At 45.5% G+C, this 16,213-nt stretch overlaps 1 protein-coding gene across 1 annotated transcript; it reads right to left on the reverse strand.

Annotated features, from left to right (window-relative positions):
• Positions 1-653: 653 nt before the first annotated feature.
• LOC111079425 (phospholipid-transporting ATPase ABCA3-like) lies at positions 654-15,818 on the reverse strand. The gene is given in 10 exon segments (XM_041594785.1): positions 654-937; positions 10,198-10,297; positions 10,359-10,424; positions 10,503-11,020; positions 11,022-11,142; positions 11,207-11,513; positions 13,086-14,151; positions 14,205-15,197; positions 15,233-15,754; positions 15,807-15,818. Coding segments are annotated over 10 exon segments (3,891 nt in total). The 3' UTR covers positions 654-751.
• Between the last annotated feature and the right edge of the window lie 395 nt (positions 15,819-16,213).

Raw genomic sequence — 16,213 nt, forward strand, 5'->3', positions numbered from 1 at the left:
GCATATATATTCTTCATCAGCATCAATATCCGAGTCGATATAGCCATGTCCGTCTGTCCGTCTCGATGATCTCTTAGATCTCAGAGACAATAAGAGTTAGGGCAACCAAATTTGGTTTCCAGACTCAAGTGATATCCACTGCTACAAGTGTATTTCAAAATTTCGCCCGCCCCCTTCCGCCCCACAAAGGACGAAAATCTGTGGCAGGCACAATTTTAAAGATACGATAAAACTGAAGAAAACAGTTTTCAGTTGCTTCCCCACCTCCTCCAGCCAGAGACCACGCTAGTCATTGTCTTTCTCGCTCGCACACTCTGCCTCGTTCAGTGCGCGAGTGCCCGCTAGCGGAGGAGATGTAGAATATACATTGTGGATGTATTTGTAGATAACATGCCCAAAAATGTGTATATACTGACTGAGTACGGGTATAAGAAGAGTCGCGTCCCCAGAAGCGACTCACACGTTCCTTCTTGTTATTTATGCCTTTGATTCTTTCATCCGTGTAATGTTAGTGGAAGGAGTTATGACTACAGCAGTGACATTTCGCCTTCTGCTATCTCTTAGGCAACTTAGGCATAACACCTTAAACTCTTCGAGTACTGGCTAAAAAAAATTAAAGTGCGGATACACTAACAAAATGGCAGAGACGCTCCTCAAAAAAAGAACTCCGAAAGCACTTTATTTTAGTCGAATTCCCTTATGACAGCCAGCTCGCTGTCTGCCAGCCTTCACTCGCTATATTTCTACAGGGCTATGTCTTGGTTACCCTAGTGGCGCGGCCATTATCTTTATCAGATTTCGGAGAATCCTTTTTGGTGGGACGACTCTTCGATTGCCTGTTTTGATTCTTTTGTTGTTTCTTTTCGTTCGCTTTCTTCTTGGCAATGTCCAGAAATACATCTTCCAGCGACGGCTGCGTCAGAGAGTAGTCCACCACCTTCCAAGGGCTGCGATTTCTCTCAACGTATGAGAACACCCTCGACCATCTCATTTTGGCAATGGGTATGTGGTAAGTGAGCCTGCCACCAAACTCTTCCCTGAATGAGCAGTCATTACGAGTGAGGTGAGTATGTTTGGCTGGTCTGAAATGCAACTTACTCTAGCGATGCCGTGGGAAAGTCCGATTCCATTTGATTCTTTACCTTCAGTACAGTGTACGCCATGCTGTGTGGGTGGGTGGGTTTCGTGGGGTTATCTCTTTACGATCTGGAGGTCGAATACACTTTAAATGGGCTGGTCTCACCTTTCCAGACTTCCGGTATCCACATGTAACTTGAGCACCAGACACTGGGCAAACTTATTCTTGATGCGCTGCTGGGATCCCAGGCAATGAATTTGCCCATCCACCATAATGGCCAACTGCGTGCAGAGGGCCTCCACCTCCTCCATGCTATGAGAGCTGAGCAGCACCGCCTTCCCCTTGTCCCGCAGCGAGGAGAGGACATTCCACACATGGCGCCGGGAGGCCGGATCGACCCCAGAACTGGGCTCGTCCAGACAAATGAGCGATGAGCCCTCACCGGCCACCGCTGCGTTTAACTTTCGCTTAGTGCCGCCACTGTAGTCCTTGACCTTTTTGTCGAGGTGCGTAAAAAAGCCAAAGTCGGTGGCCAGCTTTTCCGAGACTTTTTTGAGGAGATTCCGGCGTGTGCCGCGCAGCAAAAGGAAAATCCTGAGTGTTTGACGGCCTGTGCAGAAGTCGAAGAGCGTGTCGTGCTGGGGACAGTAGCCGATCTGCCGCCTCGCTGCCGTGGGGCGGAATTTAATGCTGCAGCCTCTGACGTGAATACTCCCCATCGTCATGGCAATGTCGCCCACAATCATCTTGAAGGTAGTCGTTTTACCGGCCCCGTTGGCACCCAGCAGACCAAAGCACACGCCCCTGCAGTAAATTGGGGATTGGCTTTTAAGTAATTGTTATTGCTGCACTTGAATGACTACTCACGGCTGGACAGCGAAGGATATTCCACGTACGGCAGCCATGCAGCAGTATCTCTTTGAGACCCGGCTCAGGACTAAAGCATGCTCCTTGCGATCCTCGCTCGACATTTTACCTATCCTTTCGGCTGCAGCAGCCACGTCTTCATCGTTGATTGTTGCAATTGGTTTACAACAAAAACAAGCAATATATTTTAGGCCATACCACAACGTGGTACTGTATTCGCCGAAAATCAGCCACAACAAGTAGCAAATACCAGAAATAAGCATAAACCTCACCTCCACCCAATCCAGAATGTCTGTAAGGAAAAAAACAAACATATAAATATATATTTTTAAATTGTTACCCATGTTATTCGGGTTTTTTTTAATGAAGTAGCTAATTCCTAAAAAATGTAAAATGTCACCTATTTTAGTATGTTGTGCAATTTACCGAAAAACTATAAGTTACTTTTTGTATACCCTTATAATATTAAAGTTTTGGTGTAAGTGGATGTGTGGTACAGCTAAATGTCCACCCTTCCCGATGAGCGCCTAGATCTCAGAGACTATATATGCTTGAGAAAGCAAGTCTTGTATGCAGACTCCTTTTATATCCGAACTTCGCGCTGCCCTCGCAAAAGACGAAAATCTGTGTACATCCTCAATTGTAAAGGTATGAGAAACCCGAAAATCGTAAAAAATAACCATATCTCCTGTATTGTCGAATCTGAATCAGATCCGATCATTACACTATTCAACACGACAATTAGGCTGTGGCCCGAAATGACTTTCTTATAGATTTCGGGGTTTAACATTCTTTAACGAATTATGGTTTTTTTTTATGGTTTAGTTTTTTTTAAGAATTTTTAAAATCTGGTATTTTTTCACGGTTTTTTTCAGAGGTAGTGCTTGTATTTTTCACATAACTTAAGTATCTTATATCTATTGCATAGAAATTTGCAGTTCTGAAAAGCTGACAAATGCAGCTTTAAATCCGACCCAGACACTTTGTATCTACAGCTTAATGCCTGGAAGATATTAAGCTTTCAAATTCAAATTTCATAATTTTTTGCCGAAATTTTTTCGGAATTTTGACTTTAAAAACTCGGGAAAAGTCGAAAAAAAAATTATTATGGGCCAACATTTTTAGTTTAGATACGCATTAATTAGGCGTCATTTAAGGTATTGTTCATTAAAATCTATGGATATACGGTCAACTTTCAGCCGTTTAACCAAAACGACTGAAAAATAACGTTACTTACGTTACTTAAAAAATACCAGATTTAAAAAATTATTAACAAAATATTACACCATAAAAAAAAATAAAGTACTACAACAATCAGAAAAAGTCATTTTGGTTCACAGCCTAAATAAAAAGTTAAATTTTGTTGAGTAGTGCTATTAAAGCTATAATGAAAAAATTTATTTGCAGCTGTTAAGATGTCTAGCTCACACACTCTGCCTCGTGTTTGTGAAAACAAAATTTCGAATCATCATACGATACGCAAAAAAACCTTCGAACTGACTTTCTTGATTGTTTCGACTCCTGTGGCGTGATACTATATTCATCTTGTCCATTCCAGTAAATTATTGGATATTGAAGAGCGTCCAATAACACTACTCGACACGAGTTTTCCTCAAGGAACAAAACCAACTTTCACTTAAAGATTTGGGGCTTAGAAATGGTTTGATGATAATTTTTTTATGACAGAACTTTTTTTTTGAAGAATTTTTGAATCTGGTATTTTGTTTAAAGCTTTTTTCAGAGGTAGCGCTTCTTTTTTTCCCATAACTCTAGTAGCCTACGTCTGGTTGCAAAGAACTTTGCTATTTTGAAAAGATAATTAAAACAGCTAGAAGTCAAGCCCAAACACCTTGTAATTTTAGCTTACCGTCTGGGAAATATAAAGCATTGAAATGCAAAAACTATGATTTTTTTGCGGTATTATTTTTACGAAATTTTGAAACTCAGGAAAAGTCGAAAGAAAATTATATCCTGTGACCTCTATTTTGTTGTGTATAGGTGCATTAATTAGGCGTCGTTGAAGGTATTTAAGTTAAACTTTAACTTACTAAGAACATTTGTGAATGTGTGTTCATAGTGTGTGTGTCTTAATACATACCCAGGCAAGGGCAGAACTTAACGGTTCTTCGCGTTAATGCGGTGGTCAATCCGGGAGTACAATACAACTTTAATTCGTCTTGCATTTCTTCAAGAGGCACGGGAAGGAAATTGCAATTTATAACCCTTTGAAAACAGTTGATTACCGCAAATAAGCCAGTAAACACAGGATGAAGGTAAAATACATATATCAATGGTTTCATCAAAGTTAAGTTATCTATCAGCTCCCAGATCCCTGCCATAAAGATACCAAAAGCCACACCTACGGAAAAAATGAAACGGTTGGGGGTAAAATTTTAGTCTGCGGGCTAAAGTTAAAAAATAATACCGAATATAATGTTGATGTTTGCAATTATGACCACGGCTGTGCCAGCATCTCTGAAAAGGCTTGCCATAATATAGGTAAAGGGCAGACCCGCCACTCCGATGATCATGAGTATCGACAGCATCTCCCCGGGATGGCACAACTCGTGCAACGCCAGTATCAGTGCCAGGGTAAACGCAAAGTAGAGGGACAAGTCGATGATAAAGTGGGTCAGCCAGTAGGTGGCCATGTTCACGCCGGACACCTGCTGCTGCATCCGTATCTGCGTTGCCTTCTCCTGCGCCACTGAGATGGAGAATATCGCCAGGACAATGGACAGATATAGCAAAACACAAATGCTGGCGCCCACAATCATCTCTAAATGATGCTCAACTTGACTCAACCCTTCGTAGGGGGCATTGGTTACCTCTATGCTCGCCTCGGGACCCACCATCGCTTTCGCCATGGCGTTGAACGCGAGGCTGAGCGACACAGGAGCACTATGCGGGAACAGACGATGTCTAACCCAGACGATCGTTTCTTGGTCGAAGGTGGCTGCCGCTATAAGACGGCGCTTCATTTCGTATATCCTCGCGGGCGTTCCTTGCACCTGTGGGCCGATGTAGTCTATTACATTCTGGCTAATTCTTTCGACGGTGCAGTGCTGCTGGGCCAACTCTTGGTAGGCATTGGCTATATCCCGCACAGGGCGAGTGTCCGATGTTGATTGCAATATTACTTTGACGTCCTCACCATTATAATCGGCCAGAGTAAGAGGAAGTCTGGCCAGAAGTGCGCTCGCCGATGGCCTACGAATAAGAACTACAACGAAGAGAACTATGGGCAGCAGCAGCATAACCAGAAACATCCATTTCTTATCATATGTGTAGAGCAGCTTCTTCAGCAGCATGGCCTCCCACTGGCCCAGGTAGCGCAGGAAACGGTTCGGATGACGGCTCTGCTCTTGGCCCTGGCCTGCCTCTGACTCCGCCTCTGCTGAACCGATCCGCTACCGCCGCTAGTGCGAGCCCCAAGATCTTCCGCGCCGTGCGACATAAATATTTCTGAAAGACTGGTGGAGCTAAGACCGAATCCCACAACATCCAGCTGCTCCTTCTGTTGCTCCAAGTCGTTGAAGAGTGACCCAAAGGATCCCAAAAAGCGGTGCGGCAGTCGATACAGTCGGACACGTCCGATCCAATGTTGCTATGAGGCCGCGTGTTGGGCACGTGGGCGGCTATTAGTTGGGTCAACCTGGACACATTGCAGTTGGGTCCCTTCTCGCAGCTGAGCAGATAGCTGGTCTCGTTCTGTTTCTTGAGGAACGCCAATGTGCCCAGGCAACGGAGCCGGCCATCGCTTATGATGGCAATGCGGTCGGCCAATACCTCGCCCTCGTCCATTTGGTGGGTGGTGAGCAGAACAGTGCGTCCCTGCTTCTCATCCAGCAGCAGCTTCCAAAGTTCCAGCCGCGAGTTGGGATCCAGACCCGAGCTGGGCTCGTCGCAGAACAGAACCTTGACGTTGCCGCACAGGGCACAGGCCAACGCAAGCCGACGCTGTGTCCCCCCAGAGAGACGCCGAGCCGCGGTGTTGGCCTTTTCCTTAAGGCTTAGCTTCTGCAAGTACTTTTCCACCTCCTGTTTGACCGCTGCCCCCTTGAGACCCCTGAGCCGGCTGTAGAATCGAAGGTGACTGGCCACACTCAAACCAGCAAAGAAGACGCTTCTCTGCGGACAAATGCCCAAGGATCGACGGGCCTGGAGGTGTTCGGTTTGTATGTCGTAGCCATTGATGATCGCCGTGCCGGAGCTGGGTTGAATGGTGCCCGTCAACATTTGTATGGTCGTGGTCTTGCCAGCTCCATTGTGTCCCAGGAGCACCGTGATCTCGTTCTCAAACAAATCGAATGTGAGGCCAGCGACCACCTGTCGTTCGCCAAAGCTTTTGCTGAGATTTTTTATTTGTACACCAGGGGTTTTGCCTTTGGCGCTGGCATCCACGAACTTGGAGGTCTTACGCTCTGGAGACTTATCCGCAGAACGTCGCTCCTCGTCGGTGGGTTGCACCAGGAACAACCCGGGCGGGGATAATGATACTACTCGTCGTATGTTCTTGGTCGGACACCAGAAGCGCTTGGTGCACGGGAAATTCCATGGCTGTGGCATGCCAAACTCCCCTGGCCTCACCCGCTCCATGTACAGGCAGATGAGGATCGAGATCAGGCTAAACAGTATCATGAGAAACAGTATCGCACCAACGTTTATGCTGTCACGGGCCCATGACGTCTGAAAGATATTGCTCCAGTGCAGGCCCACACCAGCTAGCTCCCATGCGGCAATTCGAGCCATGACCATGTTCATGGCTGACACGACGAAAATGCTGCAAAGGATGTTCAACAGTGTCCCAGTACTGTCTCTGCTCGTGACAAAATTGGGCCCACTACTGGCCATGAACAGCAGGATGGCAATGATGCCACACCAATTGCTGCGAGTGCAGAAGGAGCTGACCAGGAAGCCGAAACATATGAAAGAGTGACTGCACACAAGCAGACAGAACAGAAAGACCGACCAGTCGGTATATGGGAGAACGGGCATGTCGGCAAATGGCGACCCCTCCACACCGGGTAGACCGATCATCGTCCAAAATATAGTAATAACCAGCGATATTATGAATAGAACTATCATGGACTTGACATACCAGGCCAGCCATTGGAGAGAGTTGCTTACGTCGGAGATGTTCAGCATATCCTTCAGCTGAAGCTCCTTTTCCTCGACAATGCTCTGCAAAATGAAACAGTTAAAGAGCTGCTAAAAGAACAGGACTTAGTCTTACCTTAACATCCATTATGAACGGGCAAAAAAAGGCACACATTAAAAGTACACCAAAATATTTGGAAAATGGCATATGATAATCCCTATCATATAGTGACTCCAGTTTTGGTCGAATAACAGTTTGGGTCGAATTCTTTTTCTGCAGGTACTGTAAGCTGAGTTCCGTCTGAAGATAAAGAAACCCACTTCTGCGGTAATATTTTACTTCCTCGTACTGCATTATCAGGAGATTTATATTAAAATGGTCTTCTTTGGTGACGGGAAACCGCAGAGCAAACCGGAATCTATGCGGCAATTCGGATATATCAGACCACTCGTCGGGAAACTCTATGCCGAACGCCCCTCGGTACGAACTATTTTTTGTAAGCGCTTCCTCCAAGGCCTTGGCATCGACAAAGCCCTGCACATGGACCGGATTTTCATCAGAAACAACTTCAGAAAAGGATACTCCTGTGACAAGCAACTCAAGAATTGCATTTTGCGGCGAGTAACAGAGGATAATTCCGCTTTTTGGAGCACACACAATGAACACAATATTATTTAATTAGAAGTGGGTTTTCAACTTACTATGGTAGCATAGGCTGATAGTTTTCGCTGAATTCGTAGCCTATGATGGGCACACCTTGCCCTATTATAACGGGCATCAGCGGAATTGCAAAAGATAATATTATTAAACAAGCCAACTGGCATTTTCGTCCCAAAAACACACATAGATTTTTCCACAATATCAATAGAAACTTCCTTGGGCAGGACAACACCTCCGGCACTTGCTCTTCATTTGTCATGTTTTATATATGTAACGCAGTCTGAAATCAGTCAGTGTTGTGGTAGGAAATATATAAGCCACTCGTAAATGGAATCCTTTTTGGAGGTACCAGATCCCAGTGATGTATTCAGTAATGCAAGATTTAATACATTATATAATATCGTAACAAATTAAATGAGACTGAGACTAATGTTTTCCACAAATCGACGAATAAATTGGCAGAACTAACTAGATTTCAACAAAAAGTAATCGTACGAACACTCGTATGTAAATTCTATTTTAGGGATAAGGGGATAAGTTGTAGATCCTTGTGTCATGCACACAGTCAGTCGTAGAGGACATACTGACTTTTCAGAGAATTAGGTTTTAAAGCCAATCAATCCTATAATCAATACTAGATCTGGTATTTATATAATTTGTATTTTGGTATGCTATGCTTCGAATGTGGTGTGTCCGTGAAATTGATTTGTTGATAACAACTAACTAGAAATGTCTAAACCTTTGTTTCGTGGAAGAAAAGCTTCGCCCAAAGAAGTTTCTCTTTTATTTGCACAGATGATCTTTACAATAAAGATAACCTTTGAAAAATTTAGAATCCTTCATCCTCTACATCCGCCGTCGCAGTTGCATCCAAAAATATTACAGGGGCCTTTCCCACAAAAATTTGATGCGATGGTTCCATCATCGCATACGAATTTCCCGCGCAGTAGGTCGGTGTGCCCGTAGCAGCACGTAAGCCTGGGTTTTTTTTCGCCTCTACAGCCGCCGTCACAATTACATCCAAAGATATTACACTTGCCATACGCGCAATAGCTTCCTTTGGCACGCGAACCATCCGAGCAACGCCCATTACTCCTGGCATGGCAGCAGTAGGCGGTCACACCGCCAATGAGAACTAAAAGCAGTAGTACAGTCAAAGAATTCATAGTCTGATCTATGCGATTGCGATGGTTTTACTATTGGGTTGGATGATACTATACTTTCGCAAATCGTTTTGAAATCTACTATATATAGGTTTTATCTAATTTGGTGTGTTACGCTTCTAATGTGGTGTGTCCATGAAATTGGTGATTTTTTTATTTCGCTTACATAACCCACACAACCCTTCACGCACTTCGCCCCATTAACACATCATAATTATACCCGTACTCAAAAAAGTGTTAAGGGGTATTTTAGATTTGTGGTAAAAGTGGATGTGTGTAACGCAGAGAAGGAAACGTTTCCGACCCCATAAAGCATATATATTCTTCATCAGCATCAATATCCGAGTCAATATAGCCATGTCCGTCTGTCCGTCTGTCCGTCTCGATGATCTCTTAGATCTCAGAGACAATGAGAGTTAGGGCAACCAAATTTGGTTTCCAGACTCAAGTGATATCCACTGCTACAAGTGTATTTCAAAATTTCGCCCCGCCCCCTTCCGCCCACACAAAGGACGAAAATCTGTGGCAGCCACAATTTTAAAGATACGATAAAACTGAAAACGCAGTATCGTAGAAAATAACCATATCTACCAGATTGCCGAATCTGAATCAGATCGGATCATAATTATAGCCAGAATGAAGAAATGAATTTTCTGTTGGTTCCCTCTCCTTCTAAAGCGCTGCTGACGCTACTGATTCTCTTTCTCGCTCGCACACTCTGCCGCGTTCAGTGCGCGAGCAACCCCTAGCGGAAGAGATGTAGAATATACATTGTGGATGTATTTGTAGATAACATATGTATTCTAAAATTCCAAAAAATCATATGCCCAAAAATGTGTATATACTGACTGAGTACGGGTATAAGAAGAGTCGCGTCCCCAGAAGCGACTCACACGTTCCTTCTTGTTATTTATGCCTTTGATACTGTCATCCGTGTAATGTTAGTGGAAGGAGTTATTACTACAGCAGTGACATTTCGCCATATCTCTTAGGCAACTTAGGCACACACTCCTTAACCTCTTCGAGTACTGGGTAAAAAAAAAAATTAAAGTGCGGATACACTAACAGAGACGCTCCTCAAAAAAAGAACTCCGAAAGCACTTTATTTTAGTCGAATTCCCTTATGACAGCCAGCTCGCTGTCTGCCCGCCCTCACTCGCTATATTTCTACAGGGCTATGTCTTGGTTAACCTAGTGGCCCGGCTATTATCTTTATCAGATTTCGGAGAATCCTTTTAGGTGGGACGACTCTTCGGTTGCCTATTTTGATTTTGTTGTTTCTTTTAGTTCGCTTTCTTCTTGGCAATGTCCAGAAATACATCTTCCACCTTCCAAGGGCTGCGATTTCTCTCAACGTATGAGAACACCCTCGACCATCTCATTTTGGCAATGGGTATGTGGTAAGTGAGCCTGCCACCAAACTCTTCCCTGAATGAGCAGTCATTACGGGTGAGGTGAGTATGTTTGGCTGGTCTGAAATGCAACTTACTCTAGCGATGCCGTGGGAAAGTCCGATTCCATTTGATTCTTTACCTTCAGTACAGTGTACGCCATGCTGTGTGGGTGGGTGGGTTTGTGGGGTTATCTCTTTACGATCTGGAGATCGAATACACTTTAAATGGGCTGGTCTCACCTTTCCAGACTTCCGGTATCCACATGTAACTTGAGCACCAGACACTGGGCAAACTTATTCTTGATGCGCTGCTGGGATCCCAGGCAATGAATTTGCCCATCCACCATAATGGCCAACTGCGTGCAGAGGGCCTCCACCTCCTCCATGCTATGAGAGCTGAGCAGCACCGCCTTCCCCTTGTCCCGCAGCGAGGAGAGGACATTCCACACATGGCGCCGGGAGGCCGGATCGACCCCAGAACTGGGCTCGTCCAGACAAATGAGCGATGAGCCCTCACCGGCCACCGCTGCGTTTAACTTTCGCTTAGTGCCGCCACTGTAGTCCTTGACCTTTTTGTCGAGGTGCGCAAAAAAGCCAAAGTCGGTGGCCAGCTTTTCCGAGACTTTTTTGAGGAGATTCCGGCGTGTGCCGCGCAGCAAAAGGAAGATCCTGAGTGTTTGACGGCCTGTGCAGAAGTCGAAGAGCGTGTCGTGCTGGGGACAGTAGCCGATATGCCGCCTCGCTGCGATGGGGGCGGAATTTCATGCTGCAGCCTCTGACGTGAATACTCCCCATCGTCATGGCAATGTCGCCCACAATCATCTTGAAGGTAGTCGTTTTACCGGCCCCGTTGGCACCCAGCAGACCAAAGCACACGCCCCTGCAGTAAATTGGGGACTTGGCTTTTAAGTAATTGTTATTGCTACACTTGAATGACTACTCACGGCTGGACAGCGAAGGATATTCCACGTACGGCAGCCATGCAGCAGTATCTCTTTGAGACCCGGCTCAGCACTAAAGCATGCTCCTTGCGATCCTCGCTCGACATTTTACTTATCCTTTCGGCCGCAGCAGTCACGTCTTCATCTTCATCATTGATTGTTGCATTTTGTTTACAAAAACGACCAAAATATTTATATATATATACCACAATATACCACAACGTGGTACTGTATTCGCCAAAAATCAGCCACAAAAAGTAGCAAATACCAGAAATAAGCATAAACCTCACCTCCACCCAATCCAGAATGTCTGTAAGAAAAAAAGCAAACATATAAATATATATTTTTAAATTGTTAACCATGTTATTCGGGTTTTTTGAATTAAGTCACTAATTCCTTAAAAATGTAATATGTGACCAAGTTTTGTATGCAGACTCCCTTTATGTCCAAACTTCGCGCTGCCCACACAAAAGACGAAACTGTGTCATCCACAATTTTAAAGTACGAGAAAATAACCGTATCCCCTGCATTGCCGAACCTGAATCAGATCATATCATTACTATAGCTAGAATGAAGAAATTATTATGCAGTTGCTACGCTTTCTAGCTTAAACACTCAGTCAGTATATCAATTTTTGAGCTTATGATTTATGTAGAATTTTAAAAAATTTTACATTTAACTTTTTTTGCTACATCTGTTATCTACATCTAAAATGTATATTATACATCTAACATGTAGATTCTACATGTACCATTTAGATTATACATCTCCTCCGCTAGCGGGCGCTCGCTTACTGAACGAGGCAGAGCGTGCGAGCGAGAAAAGGGAATGGGTAGCGTGGTCTCTTGCTGGAGGTGATGGGGGAAGCAACTGAAAATTAATTTCTTCATTCTGAGTATAATTATGATCCGATCTGAAACAGATTCGGCAATTGGTAGATATGGTCATCCCTACGATACTGCGTTTTTTGTTTTATCGTATCTTTAAAATTGTGCCTGCCACAAATTTTCGTTCTTTGTGTGGGCGGAAGGGGCGGGGCAAAATTTTGAAATACACTTGTAGCGGTGTTATATCACATGAGTCAGGAAACGAAATTTCGTTGCTCTAGCTCATATAGTCTCTGAGATTTAGGCGCTCATCAAGACGGACGGACGGACGGACGGACAGACGGACGGACAGACGGACATGGCTATATAGACTCGGCTATTGATGCTGATCAAGAATATATATACTTTATGGGGTCGGAAACGTTTCCTTCTCTGCGTTGCACACATCCACTTTTACCACAAATCTAATATACCCCTTAACTCTTTTTTGAGTACGGGTATAAAAATTAGGACTAAATTAATTTTGATAATAAAATCGTTAGAAAATGATTTGGAAATTCCCATATATTTAGGTATTGCGATTTTTGTAAATTCTTTGAATGTTTGTGTTCATTGTGTGTGTCTTAATACTTACCTAGGCAAGGGCAGAATTTTACGGTTTTTCCCGTTAATGCGGTGGTCAATCCGGGAGTACAATACAACTTTAATTCGTCTTGCATTTCTTCAAGAGGCACGGGAAGGAAATTGCAATTTATAACCCTTTGAAAACAGTTGATTACCGCAAATAATCCAGTAAACACAGGATGAAGGTAAAACACTTTTATCATTGGTCCGATAAAAGGTAAATCATTTAACATGTCCCAAGCTACTGTCATAAAAAAGGAAAAACCCACACCTACAAAGAAAATAAACAAAGGAAACGTTGGGAGTACAATTTTAGTCTGCGGACTAAAGTTAAAAAATAATACCGAATATAATGTTGATGTTTGCAATTATGATAACGGCTGTGCCAGCATCTCTGAAAAGGCTTGCCATAATATAGGTAAAGGGCAGACCCGCCACTCCGATGATCATGAGTATCGACAGCATCTCCCCGGGATGGCACAACTCGTGCACCGCCAGTATCAGTGTCAGCGCAAACGCAAAGTAGAGGGACAAGTCGATGATAAAGTGGGTCAGCCAGTAGGTGGCCAAGCTCACGCCAGACACCTGCTGCTGCATCCGTATCTGCGTTACCCTCTCCTGCGCCACTGAGATGGAGAATATCGCCAGGACAATGGACAGATATAGCAAAACATAAATGCTGGCGCTCTCAATCATTATCATTCGATTCTCAACTTGACTCAACCCTTCGTAGGGGGCATTGGTTACCTCTATGCTCGCCTCGGGACCCACCATCGCTTTCGCCATGGCGTTGAACGCGAGGCTGAGCGACACAGGAGCACTATGCGGGAACAGACGCTGTCTACACCAGACGATTGTTTCTTGGTCGAAGGTGGCTGCCGCTATAAGACGTTGCTTCATTTCGTATATTCTCGCGGGCGTTCCTTGCACCTGTGGGCCGATGTAGTCTATTACATTCTGGCTAATTCTTTCGACGGTGCAGTGCTGCTGGGCCAACTCTTGGTAGGCATTGGCTATATCCCGCACAGGGCGAGTGTCCGATGTTGATTGCAATATTACTTTGACCTCCTCACCATTATAATCGGCCAGAGTAAGAGGAAGTCTGGCCAGAAGTGCGCTCGCCGATGGCCTACGAATAAGAACTACAACGAAGAGGACTATGGGCAGCAGCAGGATAACCAGAAACATCCATTTCTTATCATATGTGTAGAGAAGCTTCTTCAGCAGCATGGCCTCCCACTGGCCCAGGTAGCGCAGGAAACGGTTCGGATGACGGCTCTGCTCTTGGCCCTGGCTCTGCCTCTGACTCTGCCTCTGCTGAACCGATCCGCCACCGCCGCTAGTGCGAGCCCCAAGATCTTCCGCGCCGTGCGACATAAATATTTCTGAAAGACTGGTGGAGCTAAGGCCGAATCCCACAACATCCAGCTGCTCCTTCTGTTGCTCCAAGTCGTTGAAGAGTGACCCAAAGGATCCCAAAAAGCGGTGCGGCAGTCGATACAGTCGGACACGTCCGATCCAATGTTGCTATGAGGCCGCGTGTTGGGCACGTGGGCGGCTATTAGTTGGGTCAACCTGGACACATTGCAGTTGGGTCCCTTCTCGCAGCTGAGCAGATAGCTGGTCTCGTTCTGTTTCTTGAGGAACGCCAATGTGCCCAGGCAACGGAGCCGGCCATCGCTTATGATGGCAATGCGGTCGGCCAATACCTCGCCCTCGTCCATTTGGTGGGTGGTGAGCAGAACAGTGCGTCCCTGCTTCTCATCCAGCAGCAGCTTCCAAAGTTCCAGCCGCGAGTTGAGATCCAGACCCGAGCTGGGCTCGTCGCAGAACAGAACCTTGACGTTGCCGCACAGGGCACAGGCCAACGCAAGCCGACGCTGTGTCCCCCCAGAGAGACGCCGAGCCGCGGTGTTGGCCTTTTCCTTAAGGTTTAGCTTCTGCAAGTACTTTTCCACCTCCTGTTTGACCGCTGCCCCCTTGAGACCCCTGAGCCGGCTGTAGAATCGAAGGTGACTGGCTACACTCAAACCAGCAAAGAAGACGCTTCTCTGCGGACAAATGCCCAAGGATCGACGGGCCTGGAGGTGTTCTGTTTGTATGTCGTAGCCATTGATGATCGCCGTGCCGGAGCTGGGTTGAATGGTGCCCGTCAACATTTGTATGGTCGTGGTCTTGCCAGCTCCATTGTGTCCCAGGAGCACCGTGATCTCGTTCTCAAACAAATCGAATGTGAGGCCAGCGTCCACCTGCCGTTCGCCAAAGCTTTTGCTGAGATTTTTTATTTGTACACCAGGGGTTTTGCCTTTGGCGCTGGCATCCACGAACTTGGAGGTCTTACGCTCTGGAGACTTATCCGCAGAACGTCGCTCCTCGTCGGTGGGTTGCACCAGGAACAACCCGGGGATATTGGTACTACTCGTCGTATGTTCTTGGTCGGACACCAGAAGCGCTTGGTGCACGGGAAATTCCATGGCTGTGGCATGCGAAACTCCCCTGGCCTCACCCGCTCCATGTACAGGCAGATGAGGATCGAGATCAGGCTAAACAGTATCATGAGAAACAGTATCGCACCAACGCTTATGCTGTCACGGGCCCATGACGTCTGAAAGAGATTGCTCCAGTGCAGGCCCAAACCCTCGTATTCCCATAAGATAATTCGATCCATGACCATGTTCATGGCTGACACGACGAAAATGCTGCACAGGATGTTCAACAGTGTTCCAGTACTGTCTCTGCTCGTGACAAAATTGGGCCCACTACTGGCCATGAACAGAAGGATGGCAATGATGCCACACCAATTGCTGCGAGCGCAGCAGCAGCTGACCAGGAAGCCGAAACATATGAAAGAGTGACTGCACACAAGCAGACAAAACAGAAAGACAGACCAGTCGCTATATGGGAGAACGGGCATGTCGGCAAATGGCGACCCCTCCTCACCGGGTATACCGATCATCGTCCAAAATATAGTAATAGCTAGCGATATTATGAATAGAACTATCATGGACTTGACATACCAGGCCAGCCATTGGAGAGAGTTGCTTACGTCGGAGATGTTCAGCATATCCTTCAGCTGAAGCTCCTTTTCCTCGACAATGCTCTGCAAAATGAAACAGTTAAAGAGCTGCTAAAAGAACAGGACTTAGTCTTACCTTAACATCCATTATGAACGGGCAAAAAAAGGCACACATTAAAAGTACACCAAAATATTTGGAAAATGGCATATGATAATCCCTATCATATAGTGACTCCAGTTTTGGTCGAATAACAGTTTGGGTCGAATTCTTTTTCTGCAGGTACTGTAAGCTGAGTTCCGTCTGAAGATAAAGAAACCCACTTCTGCGGTAATATTTTACTTCCTCGTACTGCATTATCAGGAGATTTATATTAAAATGGTCTTCTTTGGTGACGGGAAACCGCAGAGCAAACCGGAATCTATGCGGCAATTCGGATATATCAGACCACTCGTCGGGAAACTCTATGCCGAACGCCCCTTTGTACGAACTATTTTTTGTAAGCGCTTCCTCCAAGGCCTTGGCATCGACAAAGCCCTGCACAT

The sequence above is a fragment of the Drosophila obscura genome, unplaced genomic scaffold (genome assembly GCF_018151105.1).
Source record: "Drosophila obscura isolate BZ-5 IFL unplaced genomic scaffold, ASM1815110v1 contig_36, whole genome shotgun sequence".
NCBI classification, from domain to species: Eukaryota; Metazoa; Arthropoda; class Insecta; order Diptera; family Drosophilidae; genus Drosophila; species Drosophila obscura.